The 17,850-nt window shown below is 52.5% G+C and overlaps 7 protein-coding genes across 7 annotated transcripts; 3 read left to right on the forward strand and 4 right to left on the reverse strand.

Annotated features, from left to right (window-relative positions):
* Positions 1–146: 146 nt before the first annotated feature.
* On the forward strand, positions 147–506 carry BJX67DRAFT_379738 (uncharacterized protein; the record flags this gene model as incomplete). Its single annotated transcript, XM_071032644.1, has 2 exons — positions 147–444; positions 493–506. 2 exons carry the CDS (start codon positions 147–149, stop codon positions 504–506), a joined length of 312 nt encoding a protein of 103 aa, XP_070887770.1.
* A 162-nt stretch (positions 507–668) lies between these two features.
* Positions 669–1,193, forward strand: BJX67DRAFT_379739 (DUF924 family protein; the record flags this gene model as incomplete). Its single annotated transcript, XM_071032645.1, has 1 exon — positions 669–1,193. The coding sequence occupies one exon, from the start codon at positions 669–671 to the stop codon at positions 1,191–1,193; it is 525 nt and encodes a 174-aa protein (XP_070887771.1).
* Positions 1,194–6,097: 4,904 nt separating this feature from the next.
* BJX67DRAFT_349204 (uncharacterized protein) lies at positions 6,098–7,384 on the reverse strand. The gene is made up of 4 exons (XM_071028726.1): positions 7,039–7,384; positions 6,866–6,967; positions 6,658–6,814; positions 6,098–6,600 (listed from the first exon to the last, which is right to left on the reverse strand). The coding sequence occupies exons 1-4, from the start codon at positions 7,288–7,290 to the stop codon at positions 6,197–6,199; spliced, it is 915 nt and encodes a 304-aa protein (XP_070887772.1). The 5' UTR covers positions 7,291–7,384; the 3' UTR covers positions 6,098–6,196.
* A 1,548-nt stretch (positions 7,385–8,932) lies between these two features.
* On the reverse strand, positions 8,933–10,954 carry BJX67DRAFT_37388 (MFS transporter). The gene is made up of 5 exons (XM_071031461.1): positions 10,644–10,954; positions 10,519–10,598; positions 10,195–10,470; positions 9,374–10,149; positions 8,933–9,309 (listed from the first exon to the last, which is right to left on the reverse strand). Exons 1-5 carry the CDS (start codon positions 10,818–10,820, stop codon positions 9,134–9,136), a joined length of 1,485 nt encoding a protein of 494 aa, XP_070887773.1. The 5' UTR covers positions 10,821–10,954; the 3' UTR covers positions 8,933–9,133.
* Positions 10,955–11,810: 856 nt separating this feature from the next.
* BJX67DRAFT_371151 (sugar porter family MFS transporter) lies at positions 11,811–13,497 on the reverse strand (the record flags this gene model as incomplete). Its single annotated transcript, XM_071031042.1, has 5 exons — positions 11,811–11,950; positions 11,995–12,484; positions 12,532–13,044; positions 13,088–13,257; positions 13,308–13,497. The coding sequence occupies 5 exons, from the start codon at positions 13,495–13,497 to the stop codon at positions 11,811–11,813; spliced, it is 1,503 nt and encodes a 500-aa protein (XP_070887774.1).
* A 635-nt stretch (positions 13,498–14,132) lies between these two features.
* BJX67DRAFT_379744 (uncharacterized protein) lies at positions 14,133–15,007 on the reverse strand (the record flags this gene model as incomplete). Its single annotated transcript, XM_071032646.1, has 2 exons — positions 14,133–14,230; positions 14,290–15,007. The coding sequence occupies 2 exons, from the start codon at positions 15,005–15,007 to the stop codon at positions 14,133–14,135; spliced, it is 816 nt and encodes a 271-aa protein (XP_070887775.1).
* A 483-nt stretch (positions 15,008–15,490) lies between these two features.
* BJX67DRAFT_371152 (acyl--CoA ligase) lies at positions 15,491–17,322 on the forward strand (the record flags this gene model as incomplete). Its single annotated transcript, XM_071031043.1, has 4 exons — positions 15,491–15,572; positions 15,629–16,252; positions 16,297–16,610; positions 16,675–17,322. 4 exons carry the CDS (start codon positions 15,491–15,493, stop codon positions 17,320–17,322), a joined length of 1,668 nt encoding a protein of 555 aa, XP_070887776.1.
* Between the last annotated feature and the right edge of the window lie 528 nt (positions 17,323–17,850).

The following is a 17,850-nucleotide window of genomic DNA, read 5'->3' on the forward strand; positions in this document are numbered from 1 at the left end:
GGACCCGATGGCCGACGCCACGAACCATATATTGGCCTCGGAAGCATCTAGGCCATCATCCATCTCCCTCTTTCTCTTTTTCTCCCCGTCATGACCTTTCCCTCTTGCAACACCTCGATTCTGCGTCGGACACGCCGCGCTCTACGATGTTGCTGCCTCCGATGAACCCCCAAAGCGCGAGTCCTCACGACGAGCTACGGAGCGAGTTCGATCCGCTTACCCTTCATGAAGAGGCACACAGCGTCAGGATACCTCTGAGAGAGTGCCATTCCATTCCAAACTCGCTGCCTCCAACTTTCCCCAAGATCGATGTCGACGAGACGCCATCGCCCGAGGACGCGAGCAAGGCTTCCAGGCGCGACTCCAAGTCAGTACGGTTTTCGCTAGATGGCGGGTCGGTACGGTACTTCAATCCTACGGAGAAGCCGTCGTTGGTACAGAAGAGTACGTCTGTCTCCTGCAGTCAGGCCCAGTGCGCTGCTAACGAGTCAGTGGACCATAGCTAGCGAAGTATTACTAGTACTCCGCAATCAACGCGACCGCCAGTAGAATTTCGCGAATATTCGCTCCTGTGACCTTTGTAGAAATGACGTCACCTTAAATACAAGACCCGTGGAATGGCCAAACTTGAACTTCTTCACACTCTCTCTCTTCTAGACAAACACAAAATGCCGACCTTCCACTGGCAACAAGTCCTCGACTTCTGGTTCAGCCCCACAGACTCGCCCTCCTACCTGCAGCAAAAGCCCTTCTGGTACGGCACCAGCCCAGCAGTCGACGCCCACGTCCGCAAACACCTTGGCGCCGCCTACGACGCCGCCCAGCATGGCGCCCTCGACGCCTGGACCGACGCCGCAGAGGGAAAGGGCGCTCTAGCCCTCATCCTCCTCCTGGACCAGGTGCCCCGCAATATCTTCCGTGGGACGCCGCAGGCGTACAGCACGGATGCGAAAGCCGTCTCGGTCGCTCGGTATGCCGTGGGGAAGGGGTGGGACCGGAACTTGCATGCGATCCAACGGCGGTACATGTATTCGCCGTTCAACCATTCCGAGAGCCTGGAGGACCAGGAAATGTCGCTGAGGCTATTTACGGAGCTGGGGGACGAGTATCATCTGCGCTGGGCGAGGGACTTTTACGAGCAGGTGAAGCGCGATGGGCGGTTCAAGCATCGCGATGAGATTCTTGGGAGGTAGCTCTAGCTCACATTAAAAATCGATTACTAGGAGTAGGAGCAAGAGGGGGCGTTTAGTACAGCATGACGAGCGTTGATATTATGGATCCTATTATTGTCCGCCTTGACCATGGCACAGTAGCACATGGATCCGGCTATGATCGGAAAACGTAACGAATTGTAAACTGACCAGGCCATTTTGTAATATTCCTCTTGACACATCTGCTGCAAAGATCTTGGATCAATGACGCCATCTGGCAAGCGCAACTGGAGAATCGCATCACCATGGGAGCCGATTACACCCTGCACCCGTTCGTTCTCAACCCAGAGGCGGGCAAGGTCGACCTTTTTGCCAGGACTCAAGCACTTCGTGGGTAAACTCAAAATCCCATGTGCCACGCCATGTAAGTGTACCCCCCCCCTCCCCCTCCCAAAGCGGCGCAGCCGCCCCTGTGGTAAATGATTTCACATGCTTCTCCCTGTTTACCATTCCACAGCACGATCCTCTCTAACCGCGGCATCTTCGGCGCAGCTTGGCTAAGACGAAGTAGGACTGCCGAAATCTCCTTTGGAGGGGCTCGCTGCGTCAGCATTGACGATGTGAGTGTTAATGATCGGAGGCGAGGCCAGGTATAAGATACCCGGCAGGAGTCCAGAAACTGTTGCGCATCAATCAGAATAGAAATAGCAAGATGTTCCAGGTCACGGCTTTTCGCGGCCAACGTCTGGGCCAACGCCTTCGCCAACACCGGGTCTGCAACCGGGCTGGTGTCGATAAAAGTCAATGTATAACGGATTGTCCCGCACTTCCGACATAAGGTGGTCACTCCAATACCCGAAGATGGATACTGTTCTGACACGGCTTGGGAGAGCGTCTTGAATCGCGGATGCCAGCTCTGTCAAGATATCAGAGGTTTTAGCCAAATAGGTGATCAGTCCAGCAACATACCCCTATCGGACCAGTCCCTCCACGAGCACCGACAAATACGCCATTGCTCATACACTATACTCTCCAGTCGAGGGGGTCTCTCCCATAAGAGCCGGAGTACTGTCGGCACAATCTGCCGTCGAAGCTGACGGCGTATCACAAGCCCTGTAACTGCTTGGACAACGGGGAGATTTTTTCGGAAGGCTCAGGCAAGCTGGGGAGAAGAGCTGCAAGATACCTTGTACGTCAGGAAGCTCGACTTGTTGACCATTGACCCAGCCGTGCTTTGGGTCGTTCCAGGGAGGGGTGGCATGGTCACTCTTCTGTCCGAAATCATAATTCTTGAACCAGTGTTCGTTGTCACTGGGTGAATAAGCATTTAGCTCTAGGGTCAAAGGACCTGTGGGTTTCCAGGTGCTCAGAACGGAGAACAGCTTCAGCACAGCGGCTCCGATAATCCTGGTATACCGTGAGATCAATGTCGGTGACGCAGTCTGCTGGCAAGAGCGACAGCTATATCAGGGAAGCTCGATATTCAGGTCGATGCAGCGAACAAGGCCCTGTTGTCGGAAAGTCATATCCTCGAATTTCGTCAAGACACGACGTCTGTAACGTTCAGTCGGTGGAAGTTCTTTCGCTCGATGAACAGCTGCCATTCTTCGCAGACCACTGTGTAGAGAGCCCGCCCGTGATGCTTTTGGCGCAAGAGTTCTTCGAGGACCATCAGCCGGATCTCCACGGGCAACGAAGCCCAGGAACTGCTGCACTCGGACATCGAGCTGGTGAATGTGTGTGTGAAGAATCTTGTGGTTCATTGCAGAGCTTGCGAGTCTGGGAAGTCCGAGTCTATCAGGCCACGCTCGGAAGAAAAGGAATGAATTGCTGTTTCAATTGACTCGTAATTTCATAACAACTGTATTAGATATACATTCGAAGGCCTTGGCAGTATACATGATTGCTTCTTCCTCAGTCTCAATACCTCAAACCAGGAGTTTTGAAGCTATCCAGACCACTAGTTAGTTGATCATGAGTTTTAAACTTTAAAGCCACCAACCTTGCAGTCATTCCTAGTAATACAATTGCATTAATACACAAAAGTTACTAGCATGGCCAAAACTTCCACTTTGGTGCACACCTCCTAGTAACACTCTTCATGCACATAACAGTGGAAAAGTTTATGCCCACTTCTTTCAGAACGATTATGTATCTAATAATGCTGTTACTAAAACTTGCTATCATAAGCAGTTGTCCAGGCAGTGATACAAACTTATAAAGCCTTCATTTCAACTATATTAGGAAAGAGCAATGGAATAAGCAAAGCAAAACAGGGAAACAAAGTGAAGCCTACTACGGACCCAGAAGACAACATAGCAGGACGAATTCTACCGCTGATTGAACTCCTCCGAGAAGGAGATCGACTTCACGACCACTGCCAAAGGTTCACAGCAGAGGGAGCATATGGAAGATGGATCCAGCAAGGCCTACTACAGGATTGGCTAATTATCGACTGCCGGACATTCTCACCACGTTCATATGGTAAGCATTCTTGTTATACGCAATGTCGGCCGGAAGCGCTCATGCAAGCACAGATATTCCGGGTACGAAGCTTTGGCGTGCCGTTTTCGCTCCTGATTTTTTTCAGATGTTGAGATTCGAGATCAGTAAACAAGGTTGTGGTGGATCGTTTTGCTTTGGCAGAATAGGACTGCAAGCTGCCGTTCATAATAGAAAGCATGAAACACTTTCTATCTTTATTAGGACTCCGGGAATAGCACTCTTCATGCATTAATATGTGGTGTAAGGAGGATCATGCTAGAAGGCAACAGTAGATAATATGCAACCAACCTTGCTGGTAGTTTCACTCTTTTCATACTCATTAATTAGCAGCCTTTCTTTAACATCAATATTTTCTTGGCGAGGAGGATCTAATGAGGGGCCCAGCGCATGCACATTCACCATGAGTATCGCGGGAATCCGTGGCTCGCGAGAAAAAAAACGTGATTCTGGCGGCGCTGGAGACGAGAGCTCAGGTAGCAGCCGACAGGCAGCAGTGATCAGGTTCCTTAGAGGGAGGGAGACGAGACGATCGCCAAGTTTGGTGTTTACCAGGGATCTGGGATTCTCTCTCTGCTTTGGAAAAGATTGGCATGAAGGAAAGCTAGCATCGGATAATGAAAGATGCTCTCCATCTCTGCTTCATCACTGATTCCACCCTCAAACGGCCGAGGTGCTGCGCGAAACGCTCTTCGCAGATGCAAGATTCCGGTGGAAGGTCAAAGACGCCCGCAGGGAGATGCTGCGCCGACTTTCACTGACTATCAAGTATACCTTAGAATACAAGAACCAATTCAATTGCATAACCGTATGCTATCTGAGTTCTACATACTTAACAATAAGTTGCATCGCATACCTTATCCACCGGCAGGAGTGATTGTATCACCAGCACCACCTTTGGTTGTCCCCGAACCCGAACCTGTGCCAGGACCACTCGACGGAGGGGTGGCAGGAGGGAGACCCGTTGGGCCGGTAGAGGGGCCTAATGAGGGGCCGGAAGACAACTGGCTGAAGTCCAAAGCTGCGTGGATAGCTGCCATCATGGCCGCTGCTCTCCCTGCTACGCGGCGTGTCTCCATCGAGCTTCCTTCACGCATCTCGATCCTCGCGAACCCCTTCTGCCACCATTCCCATCGTTGTAAATTCAGTCTGTGATCGCCAGGGTACAAACTCCCAGGCTTCCAAATATTCTTGGTTGTTCCGTTATCTTCGCCATCGTGGTCCAGCTTCATGTAGATCTCCGTCCCACAGTAGAAGATGTACTGCGCCGCCGCAAGAACACACTGGTCGTCCCTGCCTTGGAAGTTCTTTAGGGATCCAATCTCTTGGGGGCTCATCTCGTGTGCCTCCCGCAGAGCTTGAATCGCGGTCGTAAGATGGTACCCAAGGCGATACTGCTGGAGAAGCCGGGCACAGAAGGCACTGATGTTGGCGTATGCGTTGGGTAGTTCTGAGTTTGGGCCTTTCGCGTGAATGTCAGCTCTATCAACTCTCGAATACCGGAAATTGCAGGTTCCACTCACCGTCGTCGGGTATTTGCGATACCCACTCTCGGAGCTCGATATAGCCCTCGACGATGCCCTGCGAGCGGCGTTAGGCTGCAATACAACCCAAGAGTCGGGGGTACATACGGTGTCCGGGCACATCGTCAAGAAGACAAGCGACATGGACAATCTCTCTACCAGTTGCGCGAGCTTCACATGAGACTCATGATTGTATGGGATCTGCCTCGCGATGTGTACAATCACCAGAGCGGCTGCGGCTGCATTCTTGCTACGAGACTTTCGTGAATTAGACGCGCTAAAGAGCTCGAGGCAGGCCTGGGCTGTCTCGTCGATGGATCTCGTTGTGCCAGGGCTGAGATAGTCTCTCACTCGGATGAAGAACGCGCGGTCGCTGTATCCCCGCCGCTGTTTGCCTGTGGTCTGCTCTTCTTCCTGTCCGTTCTCTCTCCGCACAAGAAAGACTTTTCTTATGAAGGAAGCAGCGGCCCTCCTCCTCCTTACCCTGTCGCGGCGCTGGTCCCCCTCTCTCTGGCCATCCGTAGGTCGGTTATTCCCTTGCCGACCGACAGCCGAGCGGATGCCCCTCAGCCGTTCCGCAAGAGCATGTCGACTGAGAATAGGAACGTTGATATTCCGGACGTCTCCAGTCCGCGGGACCTTCAGCGGTTTCTTGAGGGTCCACGGCTCATGGGGCACGGTTACGCCTCTGAGGGTGAGGTTCAGGGGCGCCTTGGAGAGGGGCATTTCAGTTGATAAAGCTAAAGATTCGTTAAGAAGGGTAGTGTTTGTGTGCGATATGTGAAATAGAAGGTTGTTGTGGGATCGAGGGGGTTGGGGGGATGGACGGTGAGGAAGTCGCCATATCGCGTGCATGGCCGGTGGGTAAGGGCGACTGTCGCAGTTGCCTTTAGATTGTCAAACGACAGGAGGACAAGGAGCGATAGACGGTACTAGTATGTGAATTTCCAAGGATAAACTTGATACATTATATCCAACACGTTCGAAGATAATAGTACAACCAACTCGTACCCGACTCCACTAGAAGGCCTCCTTCCCAGTTCCAAACGGTGTAAACACCTTGACAACATTGTTATAAACCCCAGTCAAGCGCACATCAGGCTTCCGTCCCAGACCCTTCCGGAACAGGCGCGACGAGGTCATGGTCGTGTTCCCGGCACCAGTAGGCACACTCTCCGAGTTCTCGAGGTGGCGGTCGCACGTACCACCGGGAAGAAGGGCATCGCCGGCAATCTCCTTGATGTGCGAGTACTGGTTCAGGATGGCCTCGTAGTCGGGCTGGATGCCCGGGAAGCCGCCAGGGACGTTGGAGTCGTAGACGGCGACGACGGTGTTCTGGGCGACGTTCTCGGCCTGGCTGGAGCGCGCGTACTCATCGGGGACGTGGGTGTCTGCGTCGTAGGCGGCCAGGAAGGCTTCGCCGGCTGTTTTGGATTAGCATACTATTCTTCGATGGATAGGTCCTGGAAGGGCAGACGCACTGCTGATGTTCTCGCCAAAGGCGGCAAAGCCATCGAGGTTGTGGCCGGACTCGTGGATGACGACGTCGACGTTCTCATCGGTGGTGCCGAAGAAGGCGAGGTTGCCGTTGGTTGCAAAGGCAGAGTTGGCCCCGGGGAGGACGAGGATCTGGCGGACCTAAAAGCCATTAGTATTGATGTCTTGTATATCTTGATCGAGTCGTCGTACCCAGTCGCGAATCTTCACAGGGACGCGTCCGAAGGTCTCGGCGATGGCCGAGATATCGTTCGGAGCCTCCTTGTGCCGGCAGACGAGCCATGGGTCTGCGCACTGTCATATCAAAGTGTTAGCATATGCATACTATACTACTGCGCAGAATGCAGTATGCAGTGTGAACTCACGTCATCGTAGGTGACCTCGTAGACCTCAAAGTCAGTCGCAGCGAGGTCCTCGCCCTCGCCGAGGTCCTTGCAGTCCTGCGGGATCCAGCCGGCCTCCCAGGACGCGACAGAATGGCCGACGGAGGGCAGGTTGTCGGTGTTGCCCTCGAGCAGGTAGTCGAGGTTGGAAGTTAGGGCTGGCTTGTCGAGCTCCTGGGCGCTGGCGAGGGCCGCCACAGACAGCGCCGAGACCAGCTTCATCGCGTACTTCATGGTGAAAGTGGACAAAAGAGTGTGATGAAAAAAAAAAACAATTCGAGATGAAAGAGTGACTGCAGTTTTAAAGACCACAAGGCTTCAAAATCGTGGCCCAGAGTTCTATTTATTCCCTGCGAGGCGCATCAAGCTCAGCCCCAGCCGCCGAGCCCTTTGGCCCCCAATTCTCGCCTGCAGAGACGAGACTCCACGGTCGGAAGACGCCAGAAGAGGAAAAGCACTCGGGGATCGACATCTCCAGCCTGATGTCATTTGGCCTCCGTCAAGCCCCTGCTGATCGCGCTGACGATCCTTCATTTCGCAGCTGACCGTCTCGACCATGGGCTTCCAGAGCGGTCGATTCATCGAACAACACAGCCGCACTCGACGTTGCGTTGGATCAGACTTGAAACTTCAAACTCGCAAGAGGCAGGACGGAGAGATGCGTCTCTGATGGTGCGAATGAAGCACTTTCGCTCGCCTTGCTGGGACTCGGACAACCTTCATGCAGCAGCTCGTATGCCTCGCGAGATCGCGCCTCATCTGACGCAGCGAACACAGTCGATCAAGTTCGCGTCCTCCAGGTGCAATGTCGAGGTCGATAGACGTGTGTGAGGATTCCAGTTCACAAATACCAACCAGAGGGCCTTAACCCTAACTCCAGCACTTGGGCTTTTCGTTAATAATAGCTCTCTTTCCCCTCTCTATCGATCGTAATTATTTAAACTCGATGATTCGAAACAGGAATCTGAGTATATATCAATATAGTCGCGTAAGTCTTCTTCCTTAGAATCACAACCGTTGGTCATTCCACACAATTTGGCTGCAAACACCAAATGGACGAGAAGAAGCCTCCTCATTCAATTTCTTCGTTCCTTTCCCCACCACCGACAGCAACAAATCCAACGTCATCCTTTTCCAGCCAATCACTGGCCAGTCGTCCCGAATGGCAAGGCTGAGACAATCCTGTCTTGACGACCTCCACTCCCAGGCAGGATACGAAGACAATACGAGGGAGGTGCTGCCTGCAAGGCCAATGATCATGATCTCCCCAAACAAACAACCAGCGAGGCTCTGCGACCATGTTGGCTTCCATCGGTTCCCTGTTTCCCCCCCCCTCCAGCCCTTTTGCAGGGCTTGGGGAGACAACACACCCCTCGATCTCCACGTGGTTCACACGAGCTCGTCGCCTCTCAAGTCTCAACCCACCCAACCTACTCGGAGAACCCGCACACCGTCTCCACCCTCTACAAGTCTTCCACCCTCTTATCTCAAAATATAGCGCAGTCGACACCACCACGTCCTGTGAATCCCCAGTACCTTCTCACCCACAATCTCGCGAACATTGATATATTCTGAACTATTCTTCTTCGCATCAGGGAACCTTAGCGGTCGCCAGTTTCCTTCAATCGCGGCCCTCAGGCATCGGGGACCTCAACTCCCCCAGCCTGACGTCGGCAAGATGCCCTGAACACCCCGCGGTAGTGGTTGACCTTTTTTTTTTTCCTCTCGCAGATAGTTGGAGGTTGGTGTGGCTGTTTACGTCAGGGACGGATACATCCCATGATAGCAAGGCAGTTTTTGTCTAATTGTTATATCCCGCTGAAGAGATCAATAACACCTTAGAGAATATTCCTAGTAAGGCTCCTAAGTGCGACGTGGAATCTCCCATGGTAGCTGGTATAATCCGCCCCCGCCCCCTGCGTGATCTATAGAGTTTCGAGGGCAGTGAAGGAATACAATCTAATCGAATTTAAGTGGGTTCTGGATGAACAAGATGTACTTTATGGGTTCAGGCAATTTTATAGTGTGACGAGGCGTAAATGAAACAGTTATAGGACGGAACACAGTTTGGTCTCGTTCAATGCTTCGACTTCGGCACAGGCCGAACCCAGCTAAAGAACAAGGTGATCCCGAGGATAATGAACCCGATGATCCACAGAGCACGGTGATACTGCTTCCCGTTGTACCGGAATACAATCGCAAAAATTATCCCGCCGAGGTTACCCATGCCGCCGACAATGCCGGAGACAATACCTACACGGACAGTTAGTACAGATCTTGCATAAGGTAGGAGGGACCCGGTGGGTGGGCGGCGTACCATTAGCAGAAGGATGCACATGCGGCACAATCGCGAAATTCGCGCCGTTGCTCGCGGCGATGAAGAACGCCATCAGCACGACAAGCCCGAACATGAGGCCTTCGCGTTGCGGGTCTAGAAACCCGATGAGGATCGCACTTCCCGACATGCCCAGGCCCAGCGCAACGAGCCACATCTTCTTGGCCCAGACGGAGGCTGTGTGTGCGTAGATCACGTCCGCGATGAACCCGCCTGCGGGACGGAAGACGACGTTCACGAGACCGAACATGGATGCCCACCGGCCGGATCGCGTTTGACCGAGTTCAGGGAAGTTGAGGAGGTAGTACGCGCCCAGTATGGAGTTGATGGCCAGTTCGGCGCCAAAGGAGCACGCGTAGGGAAAGGCGACAGCCAGCGAGGAGGGGTCAAGAGCGACGGAGACGTAACGTTTTGCGGTTGGGGCTACGATCACAGCATCCGCACTGTCAATTTGGCCGGGGCGGACTTGTGCTTCTGTGTCGATGACATCTGGCGTTCGGACGCCATTCTTCTCGTCTTTCGGGATGTTGACACTGTTGGCGCTGGAACCCGAGGCCGTAGTTGACCCGTTCAGGTCGACGATGTTGCTCCCACGGTCTGCCCAGCTTCCAGTCGGGGTGTCGGGGCAAGTGAAGAGCATGGCTAAAGCGATGGATACGATGATGATAAATGGGACGATGTAGGCGACACGCCAGGCTTTATGGGGGGTGAGGCCGCGGCCGTGAACCAGGGAGTCGTAGATAGCTGGCATGACAAAACTACACAATAAGTCCTTATTCATCTCATGGGACAAGGGTGCTTACTAGGTGATGCCACCACCCGCATTGCCGAAGCCTCCTGCCAGAGCATTGGCCGTCCCGACAACATTTTTATCGAAAAACCCCGTGCACCACACCTGGCACGGAACGAAGGTGGCACCGAGAATGCCGACAAAGAAGCGCAACGCGATCAAGCCTTGGGGAGAAGTAACAAGACCCGCCATCGCAGTTGGGATGGAACCGCAGAGCAACAGTCCGACGAACACCAGCCGAGGGCCGAATCGATCGCACAGCGGGCCAGCAACGAACCGCATCACGAAGCTAACTCTTAGCGGCGTAGATATATGGATACCAGAGGGATTTACTTACGTTCCAAGAAGTGCAACAATGTTGGAATTAGCAACATCGTTCTGCGACATGCTCAGGTCCTGTTTGATCGTGACGCTCAACTATACAAGTCAGCAGCGGCCCAGTTGCAAGACAGGAGAACTTACCAGTGGCGGAAATGCATACCACGACAGGAATGCAACCATGAACCCTATCCACGAGAAGAAAAACACCCTTCCATAGACGTCGAAAGGATTGAGAATTGGAATGGATCGTGCTTTTTGGGTGTGAATGTTCACTTGGGGAGCGGCAACCGCCAAGCGGAGTACCTCTGTAAACTTCATTGCAGGATAGGAGTTTATTGGAAGGTAGAAGACGTTTTCTGTTAGGACGGTGTCTAGAATGGAGGTGAGATCAGAGGTCTTGCTATTCTGACATTCGATACAGTCCGATGGTGTTCTATATAGAAAGGTCTGTCTGCGCCTCAGGGCTCGCCTCCAGTAGGCGCTCCTAGGAGTTGCTCAACCGCCAAGTAAAGTCAAATGTTGTCAAGAGCCAAGGTGGGGAGAAGCATTGGGACCGCGGAAGAACGTTGGAATTTCTTGCAAGCGCGTCAGTCTGCCGGCAGGACAAATTCGGCGGAACGGACGACTCTTGACCAAAGCCAGTGGCAGAGGGGTTCAAACTCATGACGCCCATGTGCCAACCGAGAACGGGGGTCGAGACCGGGATAACTTGGCGCACCGTCGACGAAGGAAGAGCCTTCATTCGTGCAAGGGCCTCGTTGAGCCGATAAGCTGTTTGGAGGAGGGACAAAGAACTCCGCGGCGAAGAAGAAAAGGAAGAGATCGGGTCGTCTTATAGCTGGGTCTGAAGCTGAGGATCCAACAAAGCAGGGGACGACAGGCCAAGAGATAAAGGTCGACCTTCTCATTGGCTGCGAGAAGGAACGGCGATCATGGATTCGCGGCTGCGAGATACTTAGCTTCCGATAGACTGATAGTCCATATTGGGCTTATCAGGCCAATGAGTGACACTCGGAAATCCACCGTGTGGCATTCCTGAAGCTCGGGAAATTTTTGTCCACGGAGATATTTGACGGAAGCAGACGCCAATTCCGGGCCAGACTTGATGTCTGAAGAAATCAATGAAGTCTTGTCCCGCGATAACCACAGCCGCTCCATCAGCTGCAACCATTTGCAATCACAATCGTACTCCGCGGCTTGATATACCTGTTGTCAACAGGATGAGTCTTCCGAAAGAGCTTCAGTGAGACGATACGTACTGCGTCAATATTTTCGGCCACATAGGATGTAAGTTGGCAGAACTACGGTCTACTCCCGACCGGGCCCAAGCAACCGCTCCTCCTCGAGCAACCCGACGTGGTCATCTTTGGCACCTTCGCCGGCGGCAAAGTAGTTTTCCAGTCCGAAAAGCTCGTTCATCTCCTCTAACGATCGGTCTTTCGTCTCCACTTCTTGATGTTAGCACCGACCAAACGAGGGTTGAGCAACCTACCAAGTGCAAATCGAACGAATACAAAAGCAACCACACATATCAAGGCATACACCACATATAGGCCCCAGCCAATAGCATCGCCTAGAACAGGAGAGATCTGTGCTACAAGGTAGCAAGATGCCCAGTTCGCCGAGGTTGAGAGCGCGTTTCCTTTGGCTCGCATCGACAGCGGGAATATTTCAGAAGGATAAGTCCACGCCGCGACACCCCAGCTAACATTGAAGAAGATATAGAAGAGGTACGGGAATACAATAATGATGTAGTTCCCGCTTGAGCCAGGGTGTTCTTCCGCCCGTCGTTGAAGCGCAGCGATCCCGAGCATTGCCAACATCATACCGACTGTGCCGATTTGTAACCAGGTTTTGCGACCAAGCCGATCAAAATAGAATACTGGGATCCACGAGCTCAGGAAGAGAGCGATACCAACGCCTCCGGTTGCAAGGTTTGCAGCCTGGGGATCTGTGATGCCCCCTTTCTCGAAAAGCGAAGGCTGCACAGTGCTTAGCAACATCGGCGGGGGAATGCAGGGGTACTTACGGTATAGTACAGAATTGAATTTGTGCCAGTGGTCTGCTGAAAGCTCTGAATCCCACATCCCAGGACTGTCAGTCTCAGAATAGGGCTCTTCAGCATTCGCGTCCAAGACACTTTGACATGTCGCTCAAGTCGAATCGTTTCCTGGATCTGTTTGAGTTCCGTTTCCGCAATGTCTTGCCCGTGCAGGCGGACCAACACCTCATGCGCACACTCATTCCGACCCTGAGCAACTAGCCAACGAGGGCTGGGTAGCACCCAGGTGCAGCAGCCAAGACCAAGTACCAGTGCCGGGAAGACCTGGACCGCCAGCGCAATACGCCACCAGTCTGGAGTCGAGAGAAGGCCCAACCAGTAGTCGAGCCAGAAGGCAATCAGCTCGCCGGTGCAGAGGATCATCTGCTCAATGCCAATAAGACGGCCTCGAAGCGTAGAAGGAGCAATTTCCGACTGGTACAGCGGAACTCCTGCAGCACATCCGCCAACGCCGAGTCCCAGAACGACACGTCCAATGATCTGGCTTCGTTAGCGTGAACGTGGACAGATCTCGAAGACATACGATTTGAGGAATGGTATACGACCCAGCCTGTATCACAGCACCAACAATACACACAACACTAGAAAACGCAAGTAGCCTCTCGCGGCCATACAAATCCGCAAGTGCACCAGTAGACATGGCACCAACGAAACAGCCAATATCGTACATAGAGACCACAGCACCGGTAACCCCTGAGCGAGATTAACGCAGGAAAACCTAGCTTGCCAGAATGAGGACATACACGAATTTGCCGGTTGCATTAGATCTTTCCATCGCTCATCGGCCACAATCATCCCCATCACTCCCTGGTCATAGCCGAACAACAGTGCACCCAAGGACACGAATGCCGCTAGTTTGTAGACGTACCATGGGTCGGGTTCCTGGGGCCTCGGGGAGGGAAGAATAAGTTTCGTTTGCTTGAGAGACCACATCTTCCACCACTCTAGAAAACAAACTGTGAAGTTTTGATCTCTGGTTGATTGAGGGTGTTGACAAGGTTGGCTCGTGTCTCCAACACCCGCAAAGGGAAATGGTGGAGTCAGGTGACGATCAGGTTGGTCCAGTCACGAGACGAAATGAGAATACTATAGAGCATGGGGTGCCTACAAAACATCCATAATATTTTATTGTATGAGTACTTGATATAACAATACAACAGCCAGAGAGTACAAAAATCAGTAGAAACCAGGAAAGGTTTGCGGGGTGGGAGGTTCCGCAACTTTTCTCTTCCCAGCTTATATATACTTTTCGCTCACAACTTGAAGGATGACTTCCATTCAACCAAGGATTCTCGGGTTCGTTGTTAAACGTAATGGTAAAAAAAAAAAAAACAAAAAAAAAAAAACGAAGAGGAAAGAGGCTAATTAAACCCTGTACTGATGGTCGGAACCTTTTCAACGTCCTTTCTTCAAGTTTCTTGCAAAGGGTTCGGTTGATCCTCGGCTGTCACTATAATGTGAGACAAGAGGAAATGCTTCCTTAGATCCCTAATTGCCCTTCACCAACAACCCAAAGGAGGGAAATAGAGGACCAAAGGTATACCGAGCCCACACTTCCAGATGGAGGCTCAACCACCACCGGCGCCCCCTAGAGCCCCTAGAGCCCCCACTCTCTTTCCGAGTTTTAGGTCTTGGTAAGACGCAGGCGGCATCATTCTTTCCAATTCTGGAGAAGTGTTAGCCGCTGCGTAATTGTATAATGGACAGTAGTAAAGGGAAGCCAACCTTCTCTCTTAGCCTGCTTGCTCTCCGCCGTCTCGTACCACAGCCTCAGCACCCACAGGGCAACCAACGCATCTCTCGTCTCCTGCGCCATTGGATGGGTAATAACAAGTTTGTGCTGCTCATGTTCACCTTTCCCCTCCTCAAAGGCAACTTGGTGACCATTGCCATCTGTCCAGCTATACCGACTACTCACCCAGTTCATTGGACGCGCGTCGAATAGTATGGTCAATTTCCTCGCCTCGTCGAATAGTGGCTTATGTGACGCTGTCCGATGCGCACTAAGAAGCGCTCTAAACTCGGTCTTCTGTAGCCGTGGTTTGGATGTCTCGAAGTGGATGTTTCCTAGTGTCTCCGCGTCCATGGAGGTGATGTAGTATGCTGGGATATCACTGCGGTACTGCGCATCTGCGGGGTGTGCGAGGTAGAACAGATGTCGATGCTTAGGCTGGGCTTCGTGGTTTTTTGAGGTTTCAGACCTTGCAGGCGCCTCATACTCTACTCGCTCGAAGATTACCGATGAGTTCTTGGGTGTTATCCGTGGGAGAGCCGTTACTGTGCGGCTCAGCTGGTAGAGACAGGCGCGCGACAACTCATCCCGGATGGACTGGCCTTCCAGCAGTAGACTGGTTGGCTGTAGAGGGACGTTGCTGCATTCAACTTGGATTGCGTCATGATACGATGGAGGCGGGCTTTGGAAATGAGTATCATTTGATTCCATATCGATTCTCGTATCGAGAAATGACCTTGAAGTACTCTCTGGGGGAAGAGAGCAACGGAAGTTGGGGGCGACGCATCTCTCCACCTTTATGCATTGCCTGCTTGGCTGACGCACGTTCTCTCAGGACCAGGTCAAAATACGAGGACCTAACACAAGGGCTCCTATGATGTTTCTGTTTTTAGAGAGAGTTATTACTCTTTCCATTACCCCGTTTGTGGACTCTCCAGACGTAGCCAAAGGAAGCCGGCTCCACCACACTCGAGAATAGGCTGAAGTATGAGGAGGAAATCAATCAGATGGCTCCGTTTACACTACTGAATTAAGCATAGTACTTAAACTTACACCATAATATCGTTAATTTCCTCCCCGACAGCAGCAGGTGGCAACGGCCAATTCCTCGGGCTGGACCAGCTGCCGAGATGCGGGGAGGGGAGCATTCGTTCTCCCCGCGGTGCTTCATTCCCAACTTCTCTCAACAACGACATGCCAGGTCCATCAGTTCCTGAAGTCGGTATCTGGAAGTTGCTTTTTCAGCGTCAGCGTCGGTCTTTTCCTGATGATCATGGTACCTGCCCCCCACCTACCACATTGGATAATCATTCGCTAACTATATCCGGGCAGTAATCTTCCAAGATGGCGCGTCGAAAAGGTCATATACGTATGAAGACCTCCGAACAACGTCCGAGCAGTTCGGGAGGGCGTTGAGGAGTCATTGGCACTGGAAAAGGGGAGATGTGTTGGTTCTGATGTCGCCGAATTGCATCGACACGCCGCTGGTAACGTGGGGATGTCACTACGCTGGAGGTGTTGTCGCACCGGTCAACCCGGCTCTGTCACCGCGAGAGCTACAACAACAATTAGTGCGTAGCCAGGCAAAGGGTGTGGTGGTGCATCCAAACTGCCTGGCAACCGCTCTTGAGGCGGCTAAGCTTGCGCATCTCTCAGACGATCGGCTCCTGGTTTTGGGAGAAAGCCACGACGGGAACAGCAGCCTCAAGACGGTAAATAAGTTTATAGAAGATGGGACACCAGCGACAGGCTCTACCGCGGGCCCCACTGACGTTAGCCCGGACGACGTGGCCTTCCTCGTGTACTCGTCAGGGACCACTGGGCTTCCAAAAGGCGTCATGGTCTCTCACCGGAACGTTGTCGCCGACGTCGTGCTCCAAGCAGCAATCGAGGGTCCCCACGTCGGTTGGAAGATAGATCGAGCATTAGCAGTCCTCCCTACCTACCATATATACGGTAAATCTTTTCCCCCTTTAAAATTGTCGAAGCTGACCGCGTAGGCCTAATCTGCCTGGTACATCTCCCCGTTTGGATCGGCACCTCGACCATCATTATGGAAAAGTTCGACTTGCAGACTTTTTGTCGCTTGATTCAAGAGCACTCAATCACTCATGTATACGTCGCGCCACCGGTTGTCCTCCACCTAGCCAAGAATCGCTCGATAAATCGACTTGATTTAGTATCATTGCGCATGATTACCTCTGGAGGTGCGCCCCTTGGGGCCGCCTTGATCCAGGAGACATATAACCGATGGAAAATCCCAGTGCGACAGGCATACGGACTCTCTGAAACAACCTCCGTCTCACACATCCAGGTATCTTCACTCATACAAATTACCCCCATGCTAGCAATATACTAACCAACACCATCCTCAACAGCGCTGGGACACCTGGAACCAAGGCATTGGCTCAAACGGCCCTGCCGTCCCAGGCGTCGAGGCAAAAATAGCCATCAGCGAGACCCAAACCGCCGCAGCCCGCGAAGAAGGCGAGCTCTGGATTCGAGGCCCCACGGTGTTCAACGGGTACATGGACGATGCGGCTGCGACAGAGGCATGTCTCACAGCCGATCGCTGGTTCAAGACAGGAGACATTGGCTTCGAAGACGAGATGGGGAACCTGTATATCACGGACCGCGCTAAGGATATGATCAAATTCAAGGGGTACCAGATCGCGCCCACGGAGCTGGAAGATATCCTGCTCGACCACCCTGCCGTGAGTGATGCAGCTGTCATCGGCGTGTGGAACGAGGAGATGCAGACGGAGGTGCCACTCGCGTATATTGTGCGCAAGGGAGAAGCAGAGAACAGAGGAGATGGTGTAGCCTTGTCGATTATGGAACACTTGAAAAGTAAAGTTGTGCATTACAAGCGTCTCCGTGGGGGCATCATTTGGATTTCGCAGATTCCAAAGTCTCCATCGGGCAAGATCCTGAAACGCGCCTTGAGAGACCGCATTGGCACCTTGGACAACGGGAAACAGATTGTGGATCCTGAATATGCCCGTTATCGATCAGCCAAGCTATAGAAGGCGTTTGTTCTTGCTGTTCATGGATATTTGCCGTTAACTTGGTAATGGTTGATAGAAGATACATAAAGCCGTCTAAAGCCCTAGAGCCTGATAGTTTAAGAATAGATGGTTTCCAAATTGAGCGGAATGGAGAAAGCCAACGAAGTTCCAGGGCAAAGGCCGCCGCAGTCGGAGATGAAAGGGAAAGTTGAAGGAAGGATGGACTTGTTGACAACCCCAGCGACAGGATCCAACCACATTCTTCTGTCCGCGATGCCGTCGCCTGTTAGTTGGCCGACACTGAGATCAGCCGGATGTCCACTGTAGGAGAGCACGCCACTGAAGCAAGGAGACGGAAACGGGAATGGGAAAGATCTTATCTGATGCGTGTGCGTGTTATCTGATCCGTACTATTACATACCGTACGTACTTTACGTCAAAACGGTATTGATCCGAGACCGGATATCAATCTGATAATCTAAACCCACCCCAGCGTCCCAATGGAGCAAAAAAACGCCGCGATCCCAAGGGAAAATTCTTCGGTCG

The sequence above is a fragment of the Aspergillus lucknowensis genome, assembly GCF_044049455.1.
Source record: "Aspergillus lucknowensis strain CBS 449.75 chromosome Unknown BJX67scaffold_12, whole genome shotgun sequence".
NCBI lineage: Eukaryota > Fungi > Ascomycota > Eurotiomycetes > Eurotiales > Aspergillaceae > Aspergillus > Aspergillus lucknowensis.